General features: G+C 41.7%; 2 protein-coding genes across 3 annotated transcripts; one reads left to right on the top strand and one right to left on the bottom strand.

Annotated features, from left to right (window-relative positions):
• Positions 1–1,401: 1,401 nt before the first annotated feature.
• pygl (phosphorylase, glycogen, liver) lies at positions 1,402–17,231 on the top strand. The gene is made up of 20 exons (XM_040042057.1): positions 1,402–1,712; positions 2,151–2,252; positions 2,369–2,447; positions 2,800–2,903; positions 7,399–7,530; positions 7,832–7,943; positions 8,270–8,352; positions 8,456–8,593; positions 8,963–9,055; positions 9,298–9,444; positions 9,554–9,717; positions 12,062–12,176; positions 12,356–12,457; positions 13,629–13,776; positions 14,828–14,886; positions 14,970–15,111; positions 15,195–15,402; positions 15,480–15,614; positions 15,716–15,782; positions 16,641–17,231. The coding sequence occupies exons 1-20, from the start codon at positions 1,470–1,472 to the stop codon at positions 16,827–16,829; spliced, it is 2,562 nt and encodes an 853-aa protein (XP_039897991.1). The 5' UTR covers positions 1,402–1,469; the 3' UTR covers positions 16,830–17,231.
• On the bottom strand, positions 17,232–22,916 carry LOC120740007 (lysophosphatidylserine lipase ABHD12-like). Of its 2 annotated transcripts, XM_040042059.1 has the most exons (13): positions 22,854–22,916; positions 22,374–22,592; positions 20,945–21,047; positions 20,602–20,721; positions 20,384–20,414; positions 20,242–20,287; positions 19,406–19,535; positions 19,262–19,299; positions 18,761–18,840; positions 17,920–18,002; positions 17,744–17,822; positions 17,518–17,651; positions 17,232–17,404 (listed from the first exon to the last, which is right to left on the bottom strand). In XM_040042059.1, exons 2-13 carry the CDS (start codon positions 22,474–22,476, stop codon positions 17,377–17,379), a joined length of 975 nt encoding a protein of 324 aa, XP_039897993.1. In that variant the 5' UTR covers positions 22,477–22,592; positions 22,854–22,916; the 3' UTR covers positions 17,232–17,376. The 2 variants fall into 2 exon arrangements, with proteins under 2 accessions (XP_039897993.1, XP_039897994.1); XM_040042060.1 differs by lacking the exon at positions 22,854–22,916 and having other exon boundaries at positions 17,528–17,651; positions 22,374–22,818.
• Between the last annotated feature and the right edge of the window lie 716 nt (positions 22,917–23,632).

Below are 23,632 nucleotides of genomic sequence, written 5' to 3'. Positions count from 1 at the left end.
AACCTGAAATATCTCTGTGGAGAATTTTATCAATGTATTACTATGATTTTATCAAAGTATAATTACTATGATTGTTCCAGTGTCTATCATTACCATATTACTGCTATTATTCTGATGATTTGAAGTATAATATGAGCCTCTGTGTTTTCTGTATGTGTGAATATTCAATAAATAGGTGTGAACAATGTGTTATTGTTATTTGTAGTCGATATGAGAACCTAAATGAAGGATTCGGGAGGCATGCAAGACAGATTCAGTGCAGGCTGAAAAGGCTGGATGGAAGATGTGCATATCAGGAAAGCAAAAAGACAACAAAAGGAACAGCAGCGAGTGGATTAAGATATGTTGGGTAAATAGTTAAAGAGGCTGAGATGTGGAGTTGCAGAGAAATGAGTAACAGGAGCCAATAAGGATGGGGCAGACAATTACAGATGAGAGGGCAAAAGACAAAGACAGGAAGTAAAACCAACCAAGAGATGAGTCTACCCAAATAAAATCACTAACCTTGTCAGTTAATCAGACATAGGGTTTTAATTTGAAGCATCATTGTTATGTATAATTTTTAGGCTCTTGCACTTTACACAAGTGTCCCATTTTATTCTACTTTATATATCTTTATTTTATTTACTTTATTTTTAATTTAAACACCATAATACAAAAAATTACATTGAAAACAATTCAAGAGATGCACACTATAGTTCCTGTGCCTGAGCTATGAACAAATCATAATAGTTAATGGTTGTTGTTAAATCCTGTTCAGATAACAATATATGGATACATACATAAATAATGGAAAGTGGTTTGCAAATTCTCTTACAAGTATCAGAAGAGCCCTAAGTTTTAGCTGTTGCATTACCCCCTTTAGCCACTTGGTGGCTCAGAATTCAGTTTTATGTTTTACTCCAATACATGAGGTGCGCAGAACAGAAAAGTTAGTGATTTTCTAACTCCTCAGTAATTATCTGAAGAATAAAAAAGTTAAGTTTTCGATTCGGATAAAATCATTAGTTTGTCCCCTGGTGTGTCTCTAGGGACCTACTGGAGGGGCCAGACAGAGTTTGGAAGCTACCCAAAATGACAGCGTGCAAAAAATTCTATATTATATTTAAAAAATATTTTATATATTTATTATATGCATGTATACATATTTGCATGTGTTGTTACGTTACATATAAAAGCATTCAGGGCAGTCAGCACTTCCTCACCTTTATATAACATCAAATCATACCAAAAAAACAAAACAAAAAAAAAAAAACCTGCAGATAAAGAGCCATTCATTCTTTATCTGTGGTGTTTCTGCTTCCTGCCGTTTTCAGGTCAGCAGAGGCACCACCCTCCCCCTGCACTCACCAATAACAACCAGCATGAGGAGGAGACTAGTGCATGAAAACGGCAACTCTCTTCCCATTTAACTTCACTTTCAGTCCAGGACAGGCACGGTTTCCCAGCCCCGAAACTGCGCACCCACCATGGCGACACCTCTCACCGACCAGGAGAAGCGCAAGCAGATCAGTATCAGGGGGATCGTGGGAGTGGAGAACGTGGCAGAGCTGAAGAAGGGCTTTAATCGACACCTGCACTTCACTTTGGTGAAAGACAGAAACATTGCAACGCCAAGGGATTATTACTTTGCCCTGGCCCACACCGTGAGAGATCACCTGGTGGGGAGATGGATCAGAACACAGCAGTTTTATTATGAGGTGGACCCAAAGGTAACAGCAAGAAGTTTTAGTGTCAAAGTTAAACTCCACCACAAACGCGCACACAGCTGTAGTGCAGCCAACCCATTCTGCAGAGTGTCAAACTGGCAGATTAAAAATATCTTTACATGTAGACTGTTTTCTCAGAGAATGCATTTCCTGAAATTTAAAACGAGAGAACAAAAAAAAACTACAACTTTATGCGCTTTAGTGTTTCCCTTTTTATGGGAGGTACTTAAACGCTGCATAAAACTTTCCTTATTAGAATGAGCCACTGTTCTTTTCTTTTTTTTTTATGCAGAAAAAATAGCTGTCTGTTGCACTTACTGCTTCATTTCTGAAACTGCAACAAAAGCCACAAAGACTTTATCAGTGTTTTGCAGTAGTTGAAGACTGATGATGTAGCAGGTGCAAATATTTTTAGTGTTTCTGTTTCTTTCACATGACCAGCGAGTGTACTATCTGTCTCTGGAGTTCTACATGGGCAGAACACTCCAAAACACAATGATCAACCTCGGGCTGCAGAACGCCTGCGATGAAGCCATCTATCAGGTCTGGTTTATTGCAGCAATTTCTGCAGCATCCACAGCCGCACAAGCTGACCGCACATAATGACACTGCTGATTTTTTTTTCTGTTTTTGTTTTGTTTTTTAATGCTTTGCTGTAGCTTGGCCTGGACATGGAAGAGCTGGAGGAGATGGAGGAGGATGCGGGGCTGGGGAATGGAGGTCTGGGCCGACTGGCAGGTAAAATAATGCAAGTGTTTAAAAGGAGGCTGGGAGAAAGGGAGGAAAAGGTTTTCACTGCCCAGCCTCTCCTCTGGGAGTCCTAACTAACAGGAAAAGCTGGAAAACAGAGAATAAAATTCAGTATGCTGCAACTCTGCAAAAGGGTTAAAGATGAGTCTTTTTGCAGGCGAACTCCTTATCTCCACTACAGCAATATGTCATTGCTATTTCCAGGTTATTTTGGCATTCCTCTATCAAATATCTCTGTGTGCCTATTCTATCAACTTCCAGCCATTAAAATAAATTCAATTCTAATTTCACTACAGGGGTTTTATGTTTCTGATTTCATGTCTAATTCTTCTGCACACAGCATGTTTCCTGGATTCAATGGCCACCTTGGGACTTGCAGCGTACGGTTATGGCATTCGATATGAATATGGGATCTTTAACCAAAAGATAAGAGATGGCTGGCAGGTACCTGCATCTTATTTTCAAAGCTTTACATTAATTACCCTTTTTTTGTGGACTCTTGCAGTTAAACTACAATGAAACTGATTAAACTCAACCACATATTCTCACTTTTCTAGAACTCAAGGCTGATTTGGGCCAAAGTAGAAATTATTAGGTCAGAATACTCTTAAAGCTAATCATTAATAAAAACCTGTGTTCAGCTCTGTTTAGCACTGCTCGAGTGATGCAAGAAGCTGGTTGGTTGATTGTATAGGAACAAAACATTGTGTATCTTGTGATAAAGAAAAAGGCTTCTGCCCTTTGGATTGTTTTTGCTGCTTATTTGAAGTTCAAACTCTCAGTGTAAACATGGACTTCTGAACAGCAACCTATAAACCTGCACAGTGTGACTGAACCTCCATGTATCAATCCCTGTTGCTGGTGAACAGCGTAAACTCAAAAACTACTCGAGGAAGCTGCTGTAGCCAGCAACTCCGAGTTTGTGAACCCTGAGATGGGTTCACGTCAACTGTGAGTCAATCACGGGGGTAACGGACTCTGTAAACTTCACCTGATCACTGGGAGGTTTTCTTCACCAAACTCTGACTCCTCCCCTCCTGCAGCGCACGAGCCAGCTGAATGACGCTCAGTTTAATTTCCTCATTCATAAAGTTGCTATCAAAGATCCCAGTTGGATAGTAGGTCACTATTTTATTACGTATGAATGAAAGTTTGAATTCTTATATTCTTATATCCCCTCGGCTTGCTGCCGGTACGTTGGGGTTTTTCCCGGTGGACGAGAGGGTTTGCTCCCTGCGCCTTAGGGTCGGGGAACGGGTCCTGACTGTCATCTGCGCTTATGCGCCGGGTGGCAGTTCGGAGTACCCAGCCTTCTTAGAGTCCCTGGGGGGGGGTGCTGGAAGGTGCTCCACCTGGAGACTCTGTTGTCCTGCTGGGAGACTTCAATGCTCACGTGGGTAACGACAGCGAGACCTGGAGGGGCGTGATTGGGAGGAACGGCCTCCCTGATCTGAACCCGAGCGGTGCTTTGTTATTGGACTTCTGTGGCTAATCACAGTTTGGCCATAACGAACACCCTGTTCGAACATAAGAGTGTTCATAAGTGCACGTGGCACCAGGATGCTCTAGGCCGTAGGTCGATGATCGATTTTGTAATCGTATCACCAGACCTGCGACCATATGTTCTGGACACTCGGGTAAAGAGAGGGGCTGAGCTGTCAACTGATCACCACCTGGTGGTGAGTTGGATCAGGTGGCGGGGGAGGACGCTGGACAGACCTGGTGCACCTAAACGCGTAGTGAGGGTGTGCTGGGAACGTCTAGCAGAGGCCCCAGTCCGCGAGATCTTCAACGCACACCTCCGGCAGAGCTTCAACAGCATTCCGAGGGAGACTGGGGACATTGAGTCCGAATGGACCATGTTCAGCGTCTCCATTGCCGAAGCTGCTGCATTGAGCTGCGGCCGCAAGGTGGTTGGTGCCTGCCGTGGTGGTAATCCCCGAACCAAATGGTGGACACCAGAGGTGAAGGGAGCCACCAGGCTGAAGAAGGAGGCCTATCGGGCTTGGTTAGCCTGTGGGACTCCGGAGGCAGCCGACAGGTATCGACAGGCCAAGCGGAATGCGGCTCGGGCAGTGGCTGAAGCAAAAACTCGGGTGTGGGAGGAGTTCGGAGAGGCCATGGAAAAAGACTTTCGGACTGCCTCGAAGAGATTCTGGCAAACCGTCAGGCGTCTCAGGAGGGGAAAGCGGTGCTCTACCTGCGCTGTGTATAGTGCTGGCGGAGCGCTGTTGACGTCGACTGAGAAAATTGTCGGGCGGTGGAAGGAATACTTCGAGGACCTCCTTAATCCCACTGACACGTCTTCCGAGGAGGAAGCAGAGTCTGGGGATGAGGGGTATGACCCGCCAATTTCCGGGGGCGAGGTCACTGAGGCAGTTAAACAACTCCTTGGTGGCAGAGCCCCTGGTGTTGATGAGGTCCGCCCCGAGTTCCTGAAGGCGCTGGACGTTGTAGGGCTGTCTTGGTTGACACGTCTCTGCAATGTTGCGTGGAGATCAGGGGCAGTGCCTGTGGACTGGCAGACCGGGGTGGTGGTCCCCATCTTTAAGAAGGGGGACCGGAGGGTGTGTTCCAACTACAGGGGGATCACACTCCTCAGCCTCCCTGGGAAAGTCTATGCCAGGGTGCTGGAGAGGAGAGTTCGTCCGCTAGTCGAACCTCGGATACAGGAGGAACAATGCGGTTTTCGTCCTGGTCGCGGAACACTGGACCAGCTCTTTATCCTCTCCAGGATACTTGAGGGTGCATGGGAGTTTGCCCAACCAGTCTACATGTGTTTTGTGGACCTGGAGAAGGCATTCGACCGTGTCCCTCGGGGTGTCCTGTGGGAGGTGTTGCGGGAGTATGGGGTGTCTGGCCCATTGCTACGGGCCATTCAATCCCTATACAACCGTTGCAAGAGCTTGGTTCGCATCGCCGGCAATAAGTCGGACTCGTTCCCGGTGGGTGATGGGCTCCGCCAGGGCTGCCCTTTGTCTCCGGTTCTGTTCATAATTTTTATGGACAGGATTTCTAGGCGCAGCCAAGTGGCGGAGGGCTTTCGCTTTGGTGGCCTCAGAATCTCATCTCTGATTTTTGCGGATGATGTGGTTCTGTTGGCTTCATCGGGTGAGGGCCTCCAGCTCGCACTGGAGCGGTTCGCAGCCGAGTGTGACGCAGCGGGAATGAGGATCAGCACCTCCAAATCTGAGGCCATGGTTCTCAGCCGAAAAAGGGTGGAGTGCCCACTCCGGGTCGGGGATGAGTTCCTGCCCCAAGTGGAGGAGTTCAAGTATCTCGGGGTCTTGTTCGCGAGTGATGGGAGAAGGGAGCCGGAGATCGACAGACGGATTGGGGCTGCGGCTGCAGTAATGCGGACGCTGCACCGGTCAGTCGTGGTGAAGAGGGAGCTGAGTGTAAAAGCGAAGCTCTCAATTTACCGGTCGATCTACGTCCCTACCCTCACCTATGGCCACGAGCTGTGGGTAGTGACCGAAAGAACGAGATCGCGGATACAAGCGGCGGAAATGAGCTTCCTCCGAAGGGTGGCTGGCCTCTCCCTTAGAGATAGGGTGAGAAGTTCGGCCATCCGGGAGGGGCTCAGAGTAGAGCAGCTGCTGCTCCACATCGAAAGGAGCCAGCTGAGGTGGTTCGGGCATCTGGCAAGGATGCCCCCTGGGCGCCTCCTGGGCGAGGTGTTCCAGGCATGTCCCACCGGGAGGAGGCCCCGGGGCAGACCCAGGACACGCTGGAGAGATTATATCTCTCGGCTGGCCTGGGAACGCCTTGGTATTCCCCCGGACAAGCTGGAGGAGGTGGCTGGGGAGAGGGAGGTCTGGACCTCTTTGCTTAGGCTGCTACCCCCGCGACCCGACCTCGGATAAGCGGATGAAGATGGATGGATGGATGGATGGATGTTTAAGATGAACACTTTCATGATCGTTCACTCATCAATGTATGAGAACAGAGGCGGTGATTATGTTCCATGCTCTGTAGCCTACCTCTTTGTAACCCTGTGACTCTGTGGACACTAATGCAGCTGTCAGACTGCATGTGCGGTCCCCACTGGAAACATTTACTCTACAACACTGTAGCAATCACTGTTTAAATAACTTCTCTGTACAAAGTCTGCCACACTGTTTGGAGTAAAGATGAGGCTGAACTGAGTGAATTTTTAAAAAGTAGCCTGCAGACAGTCTGCTTGTAATCTGATTACTTTTGTAAAAGTTTGTATATTTCACTCAAAATCACCCGATTCAGTCTCAGTGGGTCAGATTGCAGTGACTCCACATAACAGATCAGCCACCCATGTCCAGGTCAGAGCCCACTTTCACAGCAGCATAGATCCAAAAGGGATCTACTCAGATCTATTCTAACTCTTTCTCAGCTCATCCTGTCCTAAACCATTTATGTTTCCTTTATGTTATTATTTATTTATTTATTCTGTCCCAGCATTTATTGCAGCATGTTTGTCCCAAGATGACCTATATTCCTGACATATTTAACTTCTGCAAAAACAGCTTTTGTTTAATGAAAAACTGACTTGAGGGCAGGTCCATCCCACTGTCACCAAGCAAACTAACATACCTCCTTTGTTCTCTCCTGTCTTTTATAGTAAAATATCATAATCAGCACTGAGACATGTTCTTTTTTTTTTATTATTATTATCATTAAAATAGAGCTTCTGCTCTTTATTTATCTGTTGCCACGATGAATCGTGATGATTTTCTTTTGTCTACTCATGCACATGCTTTACTCAAAGTCAATATACTCGGAGCTGATTGAACTAATTCTCAACTCCAGTCTGAGTTGATCGATTCAGAGTTAATTATTTAACTTGGTTTGTTGAACATGTCACTTGGAATAGGGCCCTGATTGGACCTCGTGCTCTAAGTGGAGTTTTTGTGTCTTGTTCAGTGACTCTTATCCTGGAGCTCTAACTTGTGACCTACTGTAGGTGGAGGAGGCAGATGACTGGCTGAGACATGGAAACCCCTGGGAGAAGGCTCGCCCCGAGTACATGCTGCCCGTGCACTTCTATGGACGAGTGGAGGAAACGAGAGATGGCCCAAAATGGGTTGACACTCAGGTACTGATACAGAATTATTGATGGAGTAAGAAATAGGTTTTATAGGTTATTTCAGCAATACGTGAATATGGAAGTCTTTATTAGTTACAGCTGATGAGAATCAGCAAAACAGACAAACATCCATAAATGTATGCACACCAGCTCTTCAACATAGTATCCTACTATAAGAATATTGTTAAGAAGGCATAAAAATGTTAATTTATGGTGTGTTTTTGGTTATTGGGGCAGTTGGGAAAACAGGAGAGTACATCACAGTATTCTATAAATGTGTTTTGGGGGTTTTGTGTGTTTTAACTTGCAGGTGGTTCTCGCAATGCCTTATGACACACCCATCCCTGGCTATATGAACAACACTGTGAACACCATGAGGCTGTGGTCTGCCCGCGCTCCCAATGATTTTAACTTGAAAGACTGTAGGTCATGAATTTTCACTGTCCATTTAAATTTCTCTGTGTGAGGCTGCTTGAATATTTTACCAACAGTGGTGTGAGGCTCCAACTACTTTTTGTCATTGCAAGAACAAACTCGGAAATTACACTTAACAAATGCATAGTTGCTTAAAGTCATGTTTCCTTTTTTTAGTATTCAACTGGCAAATTTTGCACAACTGCTGCAAAACGGAAACATGCAACAAGATTTATGCATTGCCAAACCCCTCAAACGCTGCATCCCCCCTCCTGTACATTTTTGTTCTTTTACTTTAAATTTAAAGCATTGAATTTGTAATATTTGTCTGTAGTTAATGTGGGAGATTACATCCAAGCCGTTCTGGACAGAAACCTGGCAGAGAACATCTCCCGTGTACTTTACCCAAATGACAATGTAAGTTTATAGGCAGTCAATTTCAATATCGTCACTCTTTTGCATTAAGTGCAAGTCACATATTTCTTTTCTTTTCCACCACTTATAACACTTGTTGTTACAGTTTTTTGAAGGAAAAGAACTTCGTCTGAAGCAGGAATACTTTGTCGTGGCAGCCACACTCCAAGACATCATCCGTCGCTTCAAGACCACTAAGAAAGGCGTACCCGGTCGCACATCATTCAAGAGCTTCCCAGACAAAGTAACACTCTGAGTTTTCTAATATTTATAATAATAAAGGCAAAATGGTAGCATTTGTTTCAGTGGATTTGCAGTTCATTACTTCATTGTCTTTTTGTAACTTTGACCATCCTGTTGTAGCAAGGAGCAGTTTTTTGCTGTTTCCAAACAAACCTGTGTGGCAGCACAAGTCAGTTTTTCCTCAAAGATACTTCTTCACTTGCACAATAAAGTTCCTTATTCATAGAAGATTAAAGCAGAACAGTGATCTACTAGAAAGATGAGAGAAAGATATTCACCATGCATATTAAATGTATGCACGACCTGTAGTGTTTTAGGAGGTCAACGGGAAGGAAACCAACATCTAAATACAGGATGCCGTGTTTTCTAGGTAGCCATCCAGCTAAATGACACCCATCCAGCCATGGCCATCCCCGAGCTGATGAGAATCTTTCTGGACATTGAGAAAATCGACTGGGACACGGTTAGTAGAAATTGACCGACTTAAAACAAGCTTTAATTAGGAAATCATGAACAACTATGGGCAAGTAAGGTAGCACAAGAAACAGATGCTTCAGTATTGCATAGGCAAAGCAGAAGAAGTTGACTGCCATGTTAAGAAGTAAAATGCAGGAGGTTGGAGGCTTTTAATGAACTGGGAGAAGAGATGAAATCAAGAATGTGTGTAAATGACTGCAAAAGAATAAACTTTCTCTTTATTTTCAGGCCTGGGACCTCACAACGCGAACATTTGCCTACACTAACCACACAGTTCTCCCCGAGGCTCTGGAGCGCTGGCCTGTGCAGCTGATGGAAAAACTCCTACCCAGACACCTGCAAATCATCTACCAGATCAATCAGGCCCACCTTGATGTACATATACTGGACTTTTTCTTTAGTTTTGCATTAAGAGTGTCCATAATGACAAACTGCATTGATGATTCATGGGATGGACATGTCACCATCTATTCTCTTTCTGCAGAATATTGTAGCTCTCTATCCAAATGACATGGACAAGCTGAGGAAAATGTCTCTGATTGAAGAGGACGGAGGCAAGAGGGTGAACATGGCGCACCTATGCATCGTGGGATCGCACGCAGTCAACGGAGTCGCTGAGATACACTCCAACATCATCAAGACCCAAGTGTAAGCCCTCTGCTGCTGGATGCAGTAAAAAAGTCAATCGAATATCAGACTAAAGACCAAACGAGCGCTGCAGCTGCCATTAAATTCAGAAGAAAAAAAAAGGGAAATCTTTAAATGTCATTATAACAGATGCTTTTAAAAGAGAAAGTTTGCACCACTTGTTGCTAAATGAGCATGGCTTCATACAGTGGGGCAAAAAAGTATTTAGTCAGCCACCGATTGTGCAAGTTCCCCCACTTAAAATGATGACAGAGGTCAGTAATTTGCACCAGAGGTACACTTCAACTATGAGAGACAGAATGTGGAAAAAAAAAAAAAATCCATGAATTCATATGGTAGGATTTGTAAAGAATTTATTCGTAAATCAGGGTGGAAAATAAGTATTTGGTCACCTCAAACAAGGAAAATCTCTGGCTCTCACAGACCTGTAACGTCTTCTGTAAGAAGCTTTTCTGTCCCCCACTCGTTACCTGTATGAATGGCACCTGTTTGAACTCATCATCTGTATAAAAGACACCTGTCCACAGCCTCAAACAGTCAGACTCCAAACTCCGCCATGGCCAAGACCAGAGAGCTTTCGAAGGACACCAGGAAAAGTATTGTAGACCTGCACCAGACTGGGAAGAGTGAATCTACAATAGGCAAGCAGCTTGGTGTGAAAAAATCAACTGTGGGAGCAAGCATCAGAAAATGGAAGACGTACAAGACCACTGATAATCTCCCTCGATCTGGGGCTCCACGCAAGATCTCATCCCGTGGGGTCAAAATGATCATGAGAACGGTGAGCAAAGATCCCAGAACCACACGGGGGGACCTGGTGAATGACCTGCAGAGAGCTGGGACCAAAGTAACAAAGGTCACCATCAGTAACACACTACAACGGCAGGGAATCAAATCCCGCAGTGCCAGACGTGTTCCGCTGCTGAAGCCAGTGCATGTCCAGGCCCGTCTGAAGTTTGCCAGAGAGCACATGGATGATACAGCAGAGGATTGGGAGAATGTCATGTGGTCAGATGAAACCAAAGTAGAACTTTTTGGTATAAACTCAACTCGTCGTGTTTGGAGGAAGAAGGATACTGAGTTGCATCCCAAGAACACCATACCTACTGTGAAGCATGGGGGTGGAAACATCATGCTATGGGGCTGTTTTTCTGCCAAGGGGACAGGACGACTGATCCGTGTTAAGGACAGAATGAATGGGGCCATGTATCGTGAGATTTTGAGCCAAAACCTCCTTCCATCAGTGAGAACTTTGAAGATGAAACGAGGCTGGGTCTTCCAACATGACAATGATCCAAAACACACCGCCCGGGCAACAAAGGAGTGGCTCCGTAAGAAGCATTTGAAAGTCCTGGAGTGGCCTAGCCAGTCTCCAGACCTCAACCCCATAGAAAATCTGTGGCGGGAGTTGAAAGTCCGTGTTGCTCGGCGACAGCCCCAAAACATCACTGCTCTCGAGAAGATCTGCATGGAGGAATGGGCCAAAATACCAGCTACTGTGTGTGCAAACCTGGTAAAGACCTATAGTAAACGTTTGACCTCTGTTATTGCCAACAAAGGTTATGTTACAAAGTATTGAGTTGTATTTTTGTTATTGACCAAATACTTATTTTCCACCCTAATTTACGAATAAATTCTTTACAAATCCTACCATGTGGATTCATGGATTTTTTTTTTTTTTTTTTTTTTCACATTCTGTCTCTCACAGTTGAAGTGTACCTCTGGTGCAAATTACTGACCTCTGTCATCATTTTAAGTGGGGGAACTTGCACAATCGGTGGCTGACTAAATACTTTTTTGCCCCACTGTATGTTACAACAGGACTGAATCTTTACCTCTTTTATTCACCATTACATCAACTGCATGTTGAAACTCTCCTAAAGGCCAAAACCCTCAATACCTGTATGGTACTGTAATGCTGAAGGACATTTTCAGGTGGCTGCTTGTTGACGTGTACTGTCCAATTTTTTTTTTTTTTTTTTTTTTTTTATTTTTTTTTTTTCTAAAACCAAAGCTAAATGGGTAACGCTTATGTTTGCTCGCTTCCAAACACGCAAACACAACATAAATTTTTAGGGTAGTTTCGTTTTAATGGAGAGAGACAAAATATCACCTAAAGATCCAGAACAAAACATGAAAGTTATCAACTGATTTGCATGTCCCTGAGTGAAATAAGTAGTGAGCAAACTTACAAATTCAGCAGGAGATGATAATTATTCATTTTTTCTGTATATGAATGCTATGTGTTAAGGAGACCATTACAAATGCTGTAGTATTGCTGCTGGTTTTAAAAGCTTTAGTATAACAGCTATCCTTCTGAACATTTCTCTCTTTCCTCCTTTAGGTTTCGTAATTTCAGTGAACTAGAACCAAACAAGTTTCAGAACAAAACCAATGGCATCACTCCCAGACGCTGGCTGCTCCTCTGTAACCCTGGACTGGCAGAGCTTATAGCCGAGGTCTGTTTCAGCTGCATAATGATGCCAAGAGACAGCTTAAGACCCCTAAATCTTTAGAGATGTATCAAGCGGCTGTGTTCTTGGCAGTGCATTTACTTGCTATTTTACAAACAGTCTGCTGAAGTGTAAACTGTCGATGTGTGTTTGCATATTTTAGCCTGACCTCGAGTGTCTTTCAGGCCATCGGGGAGGATTATGTGAGGGACCTCGATGAGCTGCGGAAGCTGAATGACCTTGTTAATGATGGTACCTTCATCCGCGATGTCTCTAAAGTGAAACAGGTAATGTGAAAGGTGTCACTGCAAAGTACCTGAGTAGATTTATTCAATTATTGTGCTTTTAAAGTGGGCATTTATACTTCAGCTTCATTGGGAGTGGCTTCCAGATGTAGTGTCTTACATGATCCCCGATTTGAAACTGGGAGGACACGAGTTTGTGAAGTCCCAGCAATGGTATTAAGCCTGGATAAATGGAAAGGAAATTAAATGGAAATAAGGGAGCAGTCAAAAACACTCTAATGCTCAAACAGTTGAAAGACGATATTGAGCTTCATTCATCTGGCAGACATAATTGATTCATTTTACTTTACAGAAATAAAAGAATAGTTGTGGAATATTTAAAAATTTCTGTCTGTCCCTTGCAGTAAAGCAGGAGTTGTGCTGTAAAATCTTTTTTGCTCAGTGATTTCACAACCATCTGCCACTGGACTGGTTCTGGTTTACACACTGTTGCATCACTATTGTTTGTACTGAAATCATATCTGTTAATACCAGTCGTAGCATTGTTCTGCAGTCTTTTAGTAAATACTCCTTGCACCACTATTCAGACAGAAAATGAGGTAATGGCACTGGATTCAAGAACGCCTCAGAACTGCATATAGCATTTACTGGTTTCTTCTGATACTTTTTTTCTTTCTTTAAAATAAGTTTCACTAGCTGAGACCACATCCTCCTTTTAGATTGGACAATGGCAGATGGGCCATCGTAAATTGATGATGCAGTTTGGGGAAGGCCTCAGAGCAGACTGGCAGAAGCTCCCAGGCTAGGCAGATACCCATGTGAGCCATAGATAGACATAGGACCGGAAAGGGAGGGTATCAGGTGTGGTTCCGCTCCTGAAATGCAGATAAATGATCTCCACTTACATGAAATGATTCTAAATATTAGCCCTTACACTTATGTAGCTTATGATTGCATGGTAGTGTTTGTTCTGCTGCACCATGAAACTAAAAATTTGATCTTCGCTGGAAAATTACATATCATTTTTAAATGCCTGTGCACATCATTGCAGGCTCAAACGATCTGATTGTGTTGTGCATGATTGCAGTTTGTGGTTTTCAAACCTGGTACGTGTCCAGGCGGCACTCGTCAGTTATTTAGCAATTTCACCTCAGCATCTTCCTGCCAAGTCACATACTTGGTATGTATTTCTTTTCTTTTCCTTTTGTCACAGGACAACAAGGTGAAATTTGCCCAGTACCTGGAGAAGGAGTACCCAGTGAAAATCAACCCAGCCTCCATGTTTGACGTCCACGTGAAGAGGATCCATGAATACAAGCGCCAGCTCCTTAACTGTCTGCACATCATCACTATGTACAACCGTACGTGCAGTTTGATTGCTCAGTGCCAAAAGCTTTAATAATGGCTGATTTTCTGAGTGATAATTTACATGACACAATCTGACATGTCCCGATGTGGCAGACTGCCCACCCAGCTGTGCATGTTAAAGCAAACATGAAGAATGTGGCCGTCTGACTCAGCTGTGGGAATTTTCCATGCAGCCCTGAGGTTGTAATAAACAGGACAGCAGCAGTTTCATCAACACTTTTATTCTGTGCAACATGATGCTGACTATACCTGCACTTAAAGTCCTTTCCTTTTTTGGAAATGTTCTGCACACACATGCCATATATGTCATGCAATGTGGCAATCCAGGAGCTTCACGCCAATGAGTTGCATAAGATTACATTTTGGCTTTATGTAGATGTGCTCAGCTCAGGAGTTCTCAAGTTTTCTGCTGACCATGTGTCGGTTTTTTGGCAATGAAAAGCATCAGAGCTGAATTTTAATGAGGCACTTGTTGTTCCCTGCATAACTAATTCTTTCAATCTATATTTTTCATGTTTGTTCACCTGCAGTGGCTCACTGCTCCCCTCAGTTTGAGAACTGTATGTACAGCTGGAGCATGCAGCAGCCTAGCAGATCTGCACTGTTAGGCCATTGTTTTGTTTTGTGTGTGGGTTTTTGTTTGTTTTTTAAGCTGTTTCTGATCTGTATGCTAAAAGAAATTGACTGGTAGCATTTTTTTTTTCTCATCAAATTCTCAAAAGAAAGCAAAAAATATTTCCCAAATGCTTTTCTTTTCAAATTTCAGAAACAAGCCAGCAGGAGAATGATGGATCTGTAAAACAAGAAGTAAAAATGCAAATCCCCAAAATTTGAAACACTGAAAATTACTTAAAATGACTGTATGAGTGCGTAAAATGCTGATTTTTGTGTGCTTTGCTCCATGCCTTAAATGTGTGAGCAGGTTTTTAATTCATTAATTTTGACTAAATCAGTAACTTTCTGAAAATGAATAGAGTCCAGATGGTTATTGTTTAAATCACTAATATAGAGTTTCTTTATTTTATTTTTTATTTTGCTTCATAGGCATCAAAATGAACCCTACCGCACCTTTTGTACCACGAACTGTGATCATCGGTGGAAAGGTATCAATTCAGCCAAATCAAACACTCTGGTGCGATGAACAGACAAAGAAGGGTAATGATTGTGATTGTGTGATGCTCTGCAGGCTGCACCAGGGTATCACATGGCAAAGATGATCATCAAGCTGATCACCTCAGTCGCTGATGTGGTGAACAATGACCCTGTGGTGGGCAACAAGCTGAAGGTCATCTTTCTTGAGAACTACAGAGTGTCTCTTGCAGAGAAAGGTACCATTCGCTTTAAAATGCCACTCAGATAAAGTGAGAAAGATGTTTTGCAAGTAATTAAATTTTCATGTGCTCTTCTTCAGTGATTCCTGCTACGGATTTGTCAGAGCAGATCTCCACTGCAGGCACAGAGGCTTCAGGAACAGGCAACATGAAGTTCATGCTGAATGGAGCCCTGACCATCGGCACCATGGATGGAGCCAACGTGGAGATGGCCGAGGAGGCCGGAGAGGAGAACCTTTTCATTTTTGGCATGAGGGTAGAGGATGTAGCTGAAATGGACAAAAAGGGGTAAGGAAGTCTCTCACAGACTTTGATCTGTAACTTAATGCTGCAAAAACCCAACTTTCTTACTTGTTCTTTGTTAGATATGACGCCATGGCATATTACAAAAAGATTCCTGAGCTGAAGCAAGTGATGGATCAGATCACAAGTGGATTCTTTAGCCCCAAAAATCCAGAGCTGTTCAAAGACCTCACCGAGATGCTTTTCAAATATGACCGGTGAGTAATTTCAAGTTACATGATCAGCTGATCCTGTCTTTAGTAATTAAATGTTATAAAAATCTGACGGTTGTTGGGTTCGTTTGTCTGTTTGTTTTCAGTTTCAAAGTTTTCGCAGACTTTGAAGCCTACGTGAAATGCCAAGAAAAAGTCAGCAAGCTCTACAAGGTGACATTCGCTTTGCAACACCTTTGCAAAGTTTTCATTTGTCTGCTCCTTTTGTTTCTCATAAAAAAGCTGCTTTACATTTCCCCATTTAGCATCTGTACAGTATCAAATTCTTTAATGTAGCACATGTGGTTCTAATTACAGTTGTACTTCTCTACACTGTTATTTTGCACCATTTCTAACCATTTCCCACAGGAAGAAGTTCTTGCTGTTTACAAATACAAAAACTTTAGAACATCTTGCATGGACTTGGAGCACACCAGCTGACTTTTGCTGATTAAACCAAAGCATGAGTAGCTTTTAAACCCTTAATCACAGGGTTGCACAGGTATTAACAAATCTGTTCAGACAGATGTGCAGTGTTTGGCATATAAAAGATGGGCACTTGGCGACAGACATTGTTTTGAAGAAACTGAGGGTTCTCACACTCATACAGTACCAGCTTATCAACCACAGGGTTGCCACGCCCAAAACCATATCCTGCTTTCTCAATTATCTTTAATTCTAAAGTGGGCCATCATTTACCAAATTAATATCATGCTGTATTAAATAACACCTGACACTAGCAACTGAGTCCAAAAACTCACTAAAATATGTTGACTGAGGTCAAAAAACAGTTGGACTTCTTTTGGAAACTGAGAAAGCCCCCTGCTGGTTAATTAAAAATAATGGAGTTTTAAAGGACTTTACAGACGCATACACAAACCTGCAAAATTAACTGGCTAGTGTGAGTCTCACCATGATGCATGCACTTGCACACTCATTCAAAAAATTAAGTATTTGCTACCAACACACTTTTTTAGAAGACTAAATATAAAACCTAAAATGATAAATTATATTTTTATTTTTCTCTAAAAGAATCCAGTGGAGTGGACGAAGATGGTGATCAAGAACATCGCTGCAACGGGAAAGTTCTCCAGCGACAGAACCATCAAAGAGTACGCCACAGAGGTGTGGGGCGTGGAGCCGACCAACCTCAAAATCCCGCCACCAAGCGAGCCCAGGGAAGCCATCGAAGAAACTGTCAAAGCTCTTAAGAAACTGTGAGGCTGCCTTTTTGTTTACAGCATGTTAACCGTTCTTGTTTGGTTTAAGCCTTCAATTTGCATATCACTGAACTGTTTTGAGGACTTCTTTGCTGTCAAAGCACTGTTATACTTCTTTAGCACAATGCATGTAGTAGGCTTAAACTGCGAGTCACTGTGCTGAGCAAGCTTCAGTATTTCCAAATAACTTGCTCATATTTAACATTATGGGGGTGGGTGGAGGTTTCAGGAATCCAGTAGGATCACAGTCAGCTGACTGTTCTCACATTTGTTACATTTCTGTAGAAACTCAGAACAATTTCAAGGATTTAAAGGCATTTGTAACTTAGTTAAGTATGCAAACTTACATTTCTGATCAACATGTGTTCCTCTCAGTGTTGAAATAAAACAGAGTGTAACGACATACAGTACTGTGCTTTTATTGACATCTTTGTAAGATATGGAAGCTTTTGTGCAAGAAGTTGGCCAGTATGTTGGACTTTTTTCACAAAACCTACAAAGCAATGAGGACCACGAGGAACTGTGAGCCCAGAGGAGGGACCGCCACTCTAGTGTCTCAGGTTTTCTAGAAATTTCCTGCAACCAAAACAGAAAAAGCTTTCATTTTAGGGGTTAAGGGGACCTAAAAATGAACATAATAGACCGCCTTCAATGGAAAAGCAATTAATCAATTTTAGATATTACCTTACCTAACCACACCTGATAAATTGGGATCCAAGTAGATGCTGCTGTGGGAGAATCCAAGACTTGCACTGTAGGAGATCATGTCGACGTGTGCATCTGTGTTTAATTTCCTCCGAGTCTGGAGTGATATCTCGTACAGCTGGAGACAACAAATACAGAGTATTCAGCAAAAAAGCAGCAAAGTCCACTAGAGGAAATTGTCCAAATGGAGAGGAAGAGTACCAGCTGTACCTCCAGGCCCATGTGATAAGGAACAACATTATCATCCTCTGAATGCAGAATAAGAAGTGGACTGATCAGGGACTTCAAGCTGCAAAGATGTTGGAGTAAAAACGCGAGAGAGATCTAATGTGGAAATGCAGAACACTTCTTTGCATTTCTTTCGGAGTAAAATATGCCACACTTACTTTTTATCATTAGCAAATACTATGTTGGTCATTTTCATTATGTTCCACAGCAAGCTCTCAAATCCTGGAAGGAACCTGTACATCTGGAAAAAAAGATGGAAAATATGCTGCAATATCCTGTGCACTGTAGCGGCATACCAAAACACTGGCAGAACAGAAGGTTCTGTGAGAGACTCCAGTCTACTTTATAGATGTGTGGAGGTGGAGTAAATATTAGCAATTCATACACAAAATTACACTGTATTAGTTGAATTGTATTTATATAATCCCTCTTTGCAGCATCAGTCACGTCAAAGCACTTCATACTTTATGATAAAGATCCAACGTTAGAGAATCCCAGTGATCCACTGTAAGGAAATATTTGGCGATGCTGGTGAGGAAAACCTCTTTTATAAACAGGAAGAGAATGCCAACAAAGCTAGACTCAGTTTAGAGCAGCTAACTTTCACAATTGTTGTTGCGATTGAGGGGCTTTAACAATACAATTTTTCTTATATAACTGTTGCTTTATTGATATAGATTAAACAGGGAATCAACTGGGCTTGAGAAAAACCAAAAGCTGTGGTGAATCTATAGTCTTGTCTTTTGTAACTCACTATTCTGGAGTGGTTCACTAAAAATAACCAGTGATATTTTTTTTTTGTTTGTTTTTGTTTTATTTAAAAATCACACAAACAGATGATGAAGTGATTAATCTCTTAGCAATCACTTCATTAGGCAATGAAATTTTTTTCTGAACAAGACAAAAGTGAACAGAGCTGTGTTTTGCTGTTTTGCAGCAAAACACAGGGCTGCAAGCTGCAGTTAAACAAATGTGCAAATGTGCAATGACTGTCCACACCTTCGTGAACCGATGGTTGACTACGACTTCTCCGATGCTTGTGTATGGAGCTTCAAGGATCAAAGCATCAACAGCAGACTCTGATTAAATAGATTGAAGTGCAGTTGATTAAAACAGAAAATAAAATGAATGATTGGAGTTTAAAAACTACATTTATAGACTTGAATAATCTGTTTTCTTGCTAATGAAACATCATGCTGCATTGTTCAGTGATTAACTGCAAAATGCACATTAAGCCAAAGGGGTTTGTAACAGTGAGGCACTTTGAACCGAGGTAGTTCTACCCTATTTATAGATAATTGTTATTACTTCTACTGTAATCTATAAAACTTTCTCCTGTGGAAAAGATGTGTAACGGTGACTTCGTGAACAAATAAATGATTCGGGATAGGTTGAAAAAATGGCAGTGACAGGCCGTGCATGCACACACAGCCGTGAGTAACCCTAAAAGTCATATTTCACATGGTAGAGTGGGCATTTAAAGTAAGCTTAAATATCTACCTTGCTCCTGTATTTTCACTGCTGCATTGGTTGCCACCCTACAAAAAAAAAACAATTATGTTTTAAACTCCTTTCTTACTAAAGCTTTCATCTAGCTTTGCATCATGAGTGGTGGACATGGCTGACGTGACATGAGAAACTGACCCGGAGCCAAGCGAGTGTCCCCACAGACAGACGAGACTCCCCCTGCTGCGTTTCTTTACCCAGTGGTACAGGTAGAGGGCGTCATTGGTCAATCCAGCTTCACTGGGGTCCCCAGTAGAATCTCCAAAACCTTGTTAAAAGATATTGATTATGCAGTATACTCACTGACAGTGACAGACTTATGATGACTATTTTAAACAGATTCTCCTTTTTTATATATTTTCTAAAGGTCAGACCATGCACTTCTCGTAAAAACTGCAAAAAACCTGCAACACCTATCAGACTCTAAAGGCCTCAAGTTAGAAAGTTAAAGTTCATGACAGTACGATTAGAAAAAGAGTGAACAATTATGGCTTGTTTGAAAGGATTGTCAGGAGAAAGTCTCTTCTCTCCATAAATAAAACTTTGCAAAGTTGCATCAGAACAAATGACAAGGCTCATGGAACAATGTCCTTTGGACAGATGAGCCCAAAGAGATGTTTCGCCATAATGCACAGCATAGTGGTGGAGGGCTGAGGATTCGGGCCCGTTTTGCAGCAAGTCAACCATGAACTACTCTGCAAACCAAAGTATTCTACAGTCAGTCACAAGGCCATCTGTCTGTTTAATATGTCATGTGTTGTATTTAAATTACTTAAAGACCTGCTAAGGACCGGGTGAATTCTTTATTATGTCCAGATATATATGCAGTTATTACTGACAGAGGAAAGAAATATATTTTATAAGTGTTTATTCTGAGCTTTTATATATAGCTCCAAACCTCCAGGACAACAAACAGAAGATCTGGTTTGTGTGTAGCAGAAAAATGATCCCTTAATGAGCAACAATCATCTTACCTCTGTAGTCTAAAGATAAGACATGGTACCCCGCAGCACTTAAGATCTACAAAAGAAAAACATCTGAATATCATCGTAACGCTTAGAGTCAAAAGCATTTTACCAGAATTTTAAAAAATAAACATCAGATTATGAATTTTACCTTCACCAGTTGTACTCTGTGATTTATTGCCCTGCAGAAGCAAAATAAGAGCAATGAATACAAGTAATCAAGTGGCTTTCAGTCTCATTTACTCTGACCCACAAACCCCTGTGCGCTTTGTTCCTGTGGATAAAACCAGGGGCCTGAGCAGTCCTGTAATACCCACTAGACTCCATTAGGATCAGTTCAAGGACTCTATCCTACTGCTCTTATCCCACCTGGTCCCTATGTTGCCGTGGAGATAGATAATAACAGGAGTGCCGTCTCCCAGAGTCTCCCGGTACCACTCAGGGCTTCTCCTGGCGGATTTCTCCCATTGGCTGGCAGGGAGCGTATGCCTATGAGACACAAAGCCGGAGAAGGACAAAAGGGAAAGAGTGAACAATACAAACAAATCCACTTACATTTCAAGATACGCAGGCAGCTTTTGAGTGGTTCTTGTCCAGCTAAATGATTACACCGTTGCTATATTCAGTCTGGAGCCAACTGTACTCAATATGCACGTGGTATTTTCGAGTGATTCACATAAATGGACACAACAGGATCCCAAAAATGACCTACCACACTCCGACTGAGATGCCCTCCTCTGTGTTGAGGTAGAAATTGCATGTGTGGTTTAGGACATCTTCAGGTCTGCTGAGATCCACAAAGAATGGAAACCTCACTACAGGAAACAAAAGCACACAAGGTCAGCATGTTTTTGTATGTCGTGTTATGAATTATTAGATTATATCAGATTATGCTGCAGTGTACTGTATGCCATGAGATATCAAACTACATTAAACTGTAAAATATCAAATTGTACAGTACAGTGAACATCTGGGAACCAAGGAGACAGTTGCTGGATTTTTGGGAGAGGAAAGTTGCCCTGTCCTTGTCTGATATGGGATTTTAGCTGCACAGCAGTCTTATTTGTCTAGCACCTGTACTCTTCTACTATGAACCAGGCTGTTATAATAGTAAAAACTCAGTGCTGTTGCTTTGTCAGTTCCACAGAATTTATAGATTGATAGATTTCTCCTATTATGCTTTCTCTCCATATTCCTTCTCTCTTCTTCCTATTTCTATCTTCTTCTACCTCAACAATGTCAAACAAAGTTTAACTACACACTTAATCGCTGGTATTAGGGGGGGAAAGCGTGCAATTTAAAAAGCACACCTCAGTTTTTCGGCATAACAGAAAAATTGTGCTCTGATAAATGAAAGAAATCAGACTCTTTGGGCTTAAATTGTAAGAAATAAATGTGTAAAATTACAGAAAGATGGCATGTCATTGGCCAGGCAGTCCTGTAATACTAATTATTATTGTAAAGACAAACAAACTTTTGTTATCAAGCTACGTAAATCCCTTCAAATAGAAGTTGTTTGAATCCAATTTTAATAGCATCTTAAAGACAATTAAAAACTTTTGTTATTGTGGTGGTTGCAGTCAATTGCCACTAGCATTTGGTACGTTTTTTCCAGTGTGAGACAAATGATCATTATATATAAATACTATTATTGTGATTTTTTTTGTATAACAATTAACTCATTTTGTGTTGTTCTAGAAACCCAGACTCCTAATAAATCTCAAGTGTTTACTCTGATATTTAAAACACCTTAAGTACCACACCAATCTCAGAGGACTCCTTGGTTGAATTCTTTTTGACAGCAGAGTAACATATCAAATGAAATGGGTAAATCTTCTACTGATGATGCCTTACAAATCTAAATATTAATATAATGAACTTAACAGGATAATGACAATGATGTTCAGTAACATAATCTTGATCAACAGGTTGTTAACTTGTTAACAGTGTTTGTTTCAGCATTAGTATTTCCTATGAGAACATTTGTCATAAACATTACACAACACTGCGTATGGCGATTTGGTCTCCTTAGTATTACGTGACTTAAATATATTACGTCATTTAAATGATAGATCTGCTCTATTCGACATGTAATAACTTGACTCTGAATAAACACCCAGGCCTCGAGACACATTACTTACACAAGTGAGCAAATATGACTTGGCCCAGTATCCAAGGGAACAGGTATAAAATGACAGGCACCGAGACATAGACAGTTATCAGAAATGAAATAGCTCTCTTCATTTCTGCCACGGGTGAAATTATTTCCACTCCACAGCAACACAATCTGGCCCGCTGTCCAGGTCACGGTATGCGAATTTTCCTCTTTCCAGTGAACTGAATCCGGCAGGGATCTTGTCCTGACAGCAAGAGTGTTGTGAAATAAAGTGAAAAGAGGTCAACGTTCTTCTCAGACTAATCATCTCCTCTGCCGCTCTGCTATTGGTTAATATTTCATGCAGTAAGTCAGTCATGTAGAAATAAAGTCGATCAAAGTGCAGTGCTCTCCAAAGAAGGCAAAAACTCCACGCCTGTGGACATCTTTCTTTAACTTAAAAAAAGAAAGAAAGAAGAAGAAGAAAACATGCATAAAGAATAATTAGGGACACAAACTCCCTTACCGCCGATGTAATCAACAAAACAGGAACAAACCCGGCTGATAAGTGGCCGCAAGGAATTGTGGGTATTAAAGTTCTTTGAAATCTACACGTTAGACGCATAAGTTATTACGTTTCCTTTCAGTGTAAACATATTAACACAACTATATATCATTAAAATTCTTAAAACAGAAGAAAAATTAAAGGCAAATTTAAAAATGCAAATGGCAGATGTTTAAATTATGTTTCTTTTCAATGTCAACACTAAGATTATTTTATTTCATTAAAAAATTTTATTGCTCAAAAATAATTTCATGAATTAAAAATGTAAAAGAATTCATGCAACAGGTGTTTAAGGGATGATGTTTTCTTTTAGTGTAAACATTAAGCATATTAAAACTACTATAAATTTAAAACAATTTCACATTTGTTTCGTTAACTACACCATTTAAGTTTATGGATCTTTATTCCACAGTTAGCTGAATATTTAAAATTATTTTAAACCACGATAAAGGCAATATTGTATTAGATAATGCAATAAATCCACTCCTCCACCTGGACTGAAAGAAAGCTGAGGGTAAAAGTAGATATGCATATGAAAATAATTTTGTTTTCAGGAGTTTAGCAACTGATGCTGATGCTTTCAGGGTTTATATGAGTTGAAATACTGGACATTGATTGGCTTTATATGTTAAGAACTAGAAAAACCCTCAAAACTGAATGTAAGAGCATTGTGATAGGTAATCATTCATCCCTTCATACTAACAACTAACAATCTGTATCTAAGAAAGCAGGAAGATAAG

The sequence above is a fragment of the Simochromis diagramma genome, unplaced genomic scaffold (genome assembly GCF_900408965.1).
Source record: "Simochromis diagramma unplaced genomic scaffold, fSimDia1.1 OVJJ01000304.1, whole genome shotgun sequence".
Lineage (NCBI taxonomy): Eukaryota > Metazoa > Chordata > Actinopteri > Cichliformes > Cichlidae > Simochromis > Simochromis diagramma.
This window is presented reverse-complemented; position numbering and strand designations above follow the sequence as displayed.

Coding starts and splice junctions, on each gene's coding strand:
- pygl (XM_040042057.1), top strand. CDS start 1,470: ATGGCGACACCTCTCACCGACCAGGAGAAGCGCAAGCAGATCAGTATC. Junction 8,594..8,962: donor TCAAGAGCTTCCCAGACAAA/GTAACACTCTGA, acceptor CGTGTTTTCTAG/GTAGCCATCCAGCTAAATGA. Junction 15,403..15,479: donor GCTGAAATGGACAAAAAGGG/GTAAGGAAGTCT, acceptor GTTCTTTGTTAG/ATATGACGCCATGGCATATT.
- LOC120740007 (XM_040042059.1), bottom strand. CDS start 22,476: ATGAAGAGAGCTATTTCATTTCTGATAACTGTCTATGTCTCGGTGCCT. Junction 17,652..17,743: donor CTTATCACATGGGCCTGGAG/GTACAGCTGGTA, acceptor TGTTGTCTCCAG/CTGTACGAGATATCACTCCA. Junction 17,405..17,517: donor AATTTATCAGGTGTGGTTAG/GTAAGGTAATAT, acceptor TTTTGGTTGCAG/GAAATTTCTAGAAAACCTGA.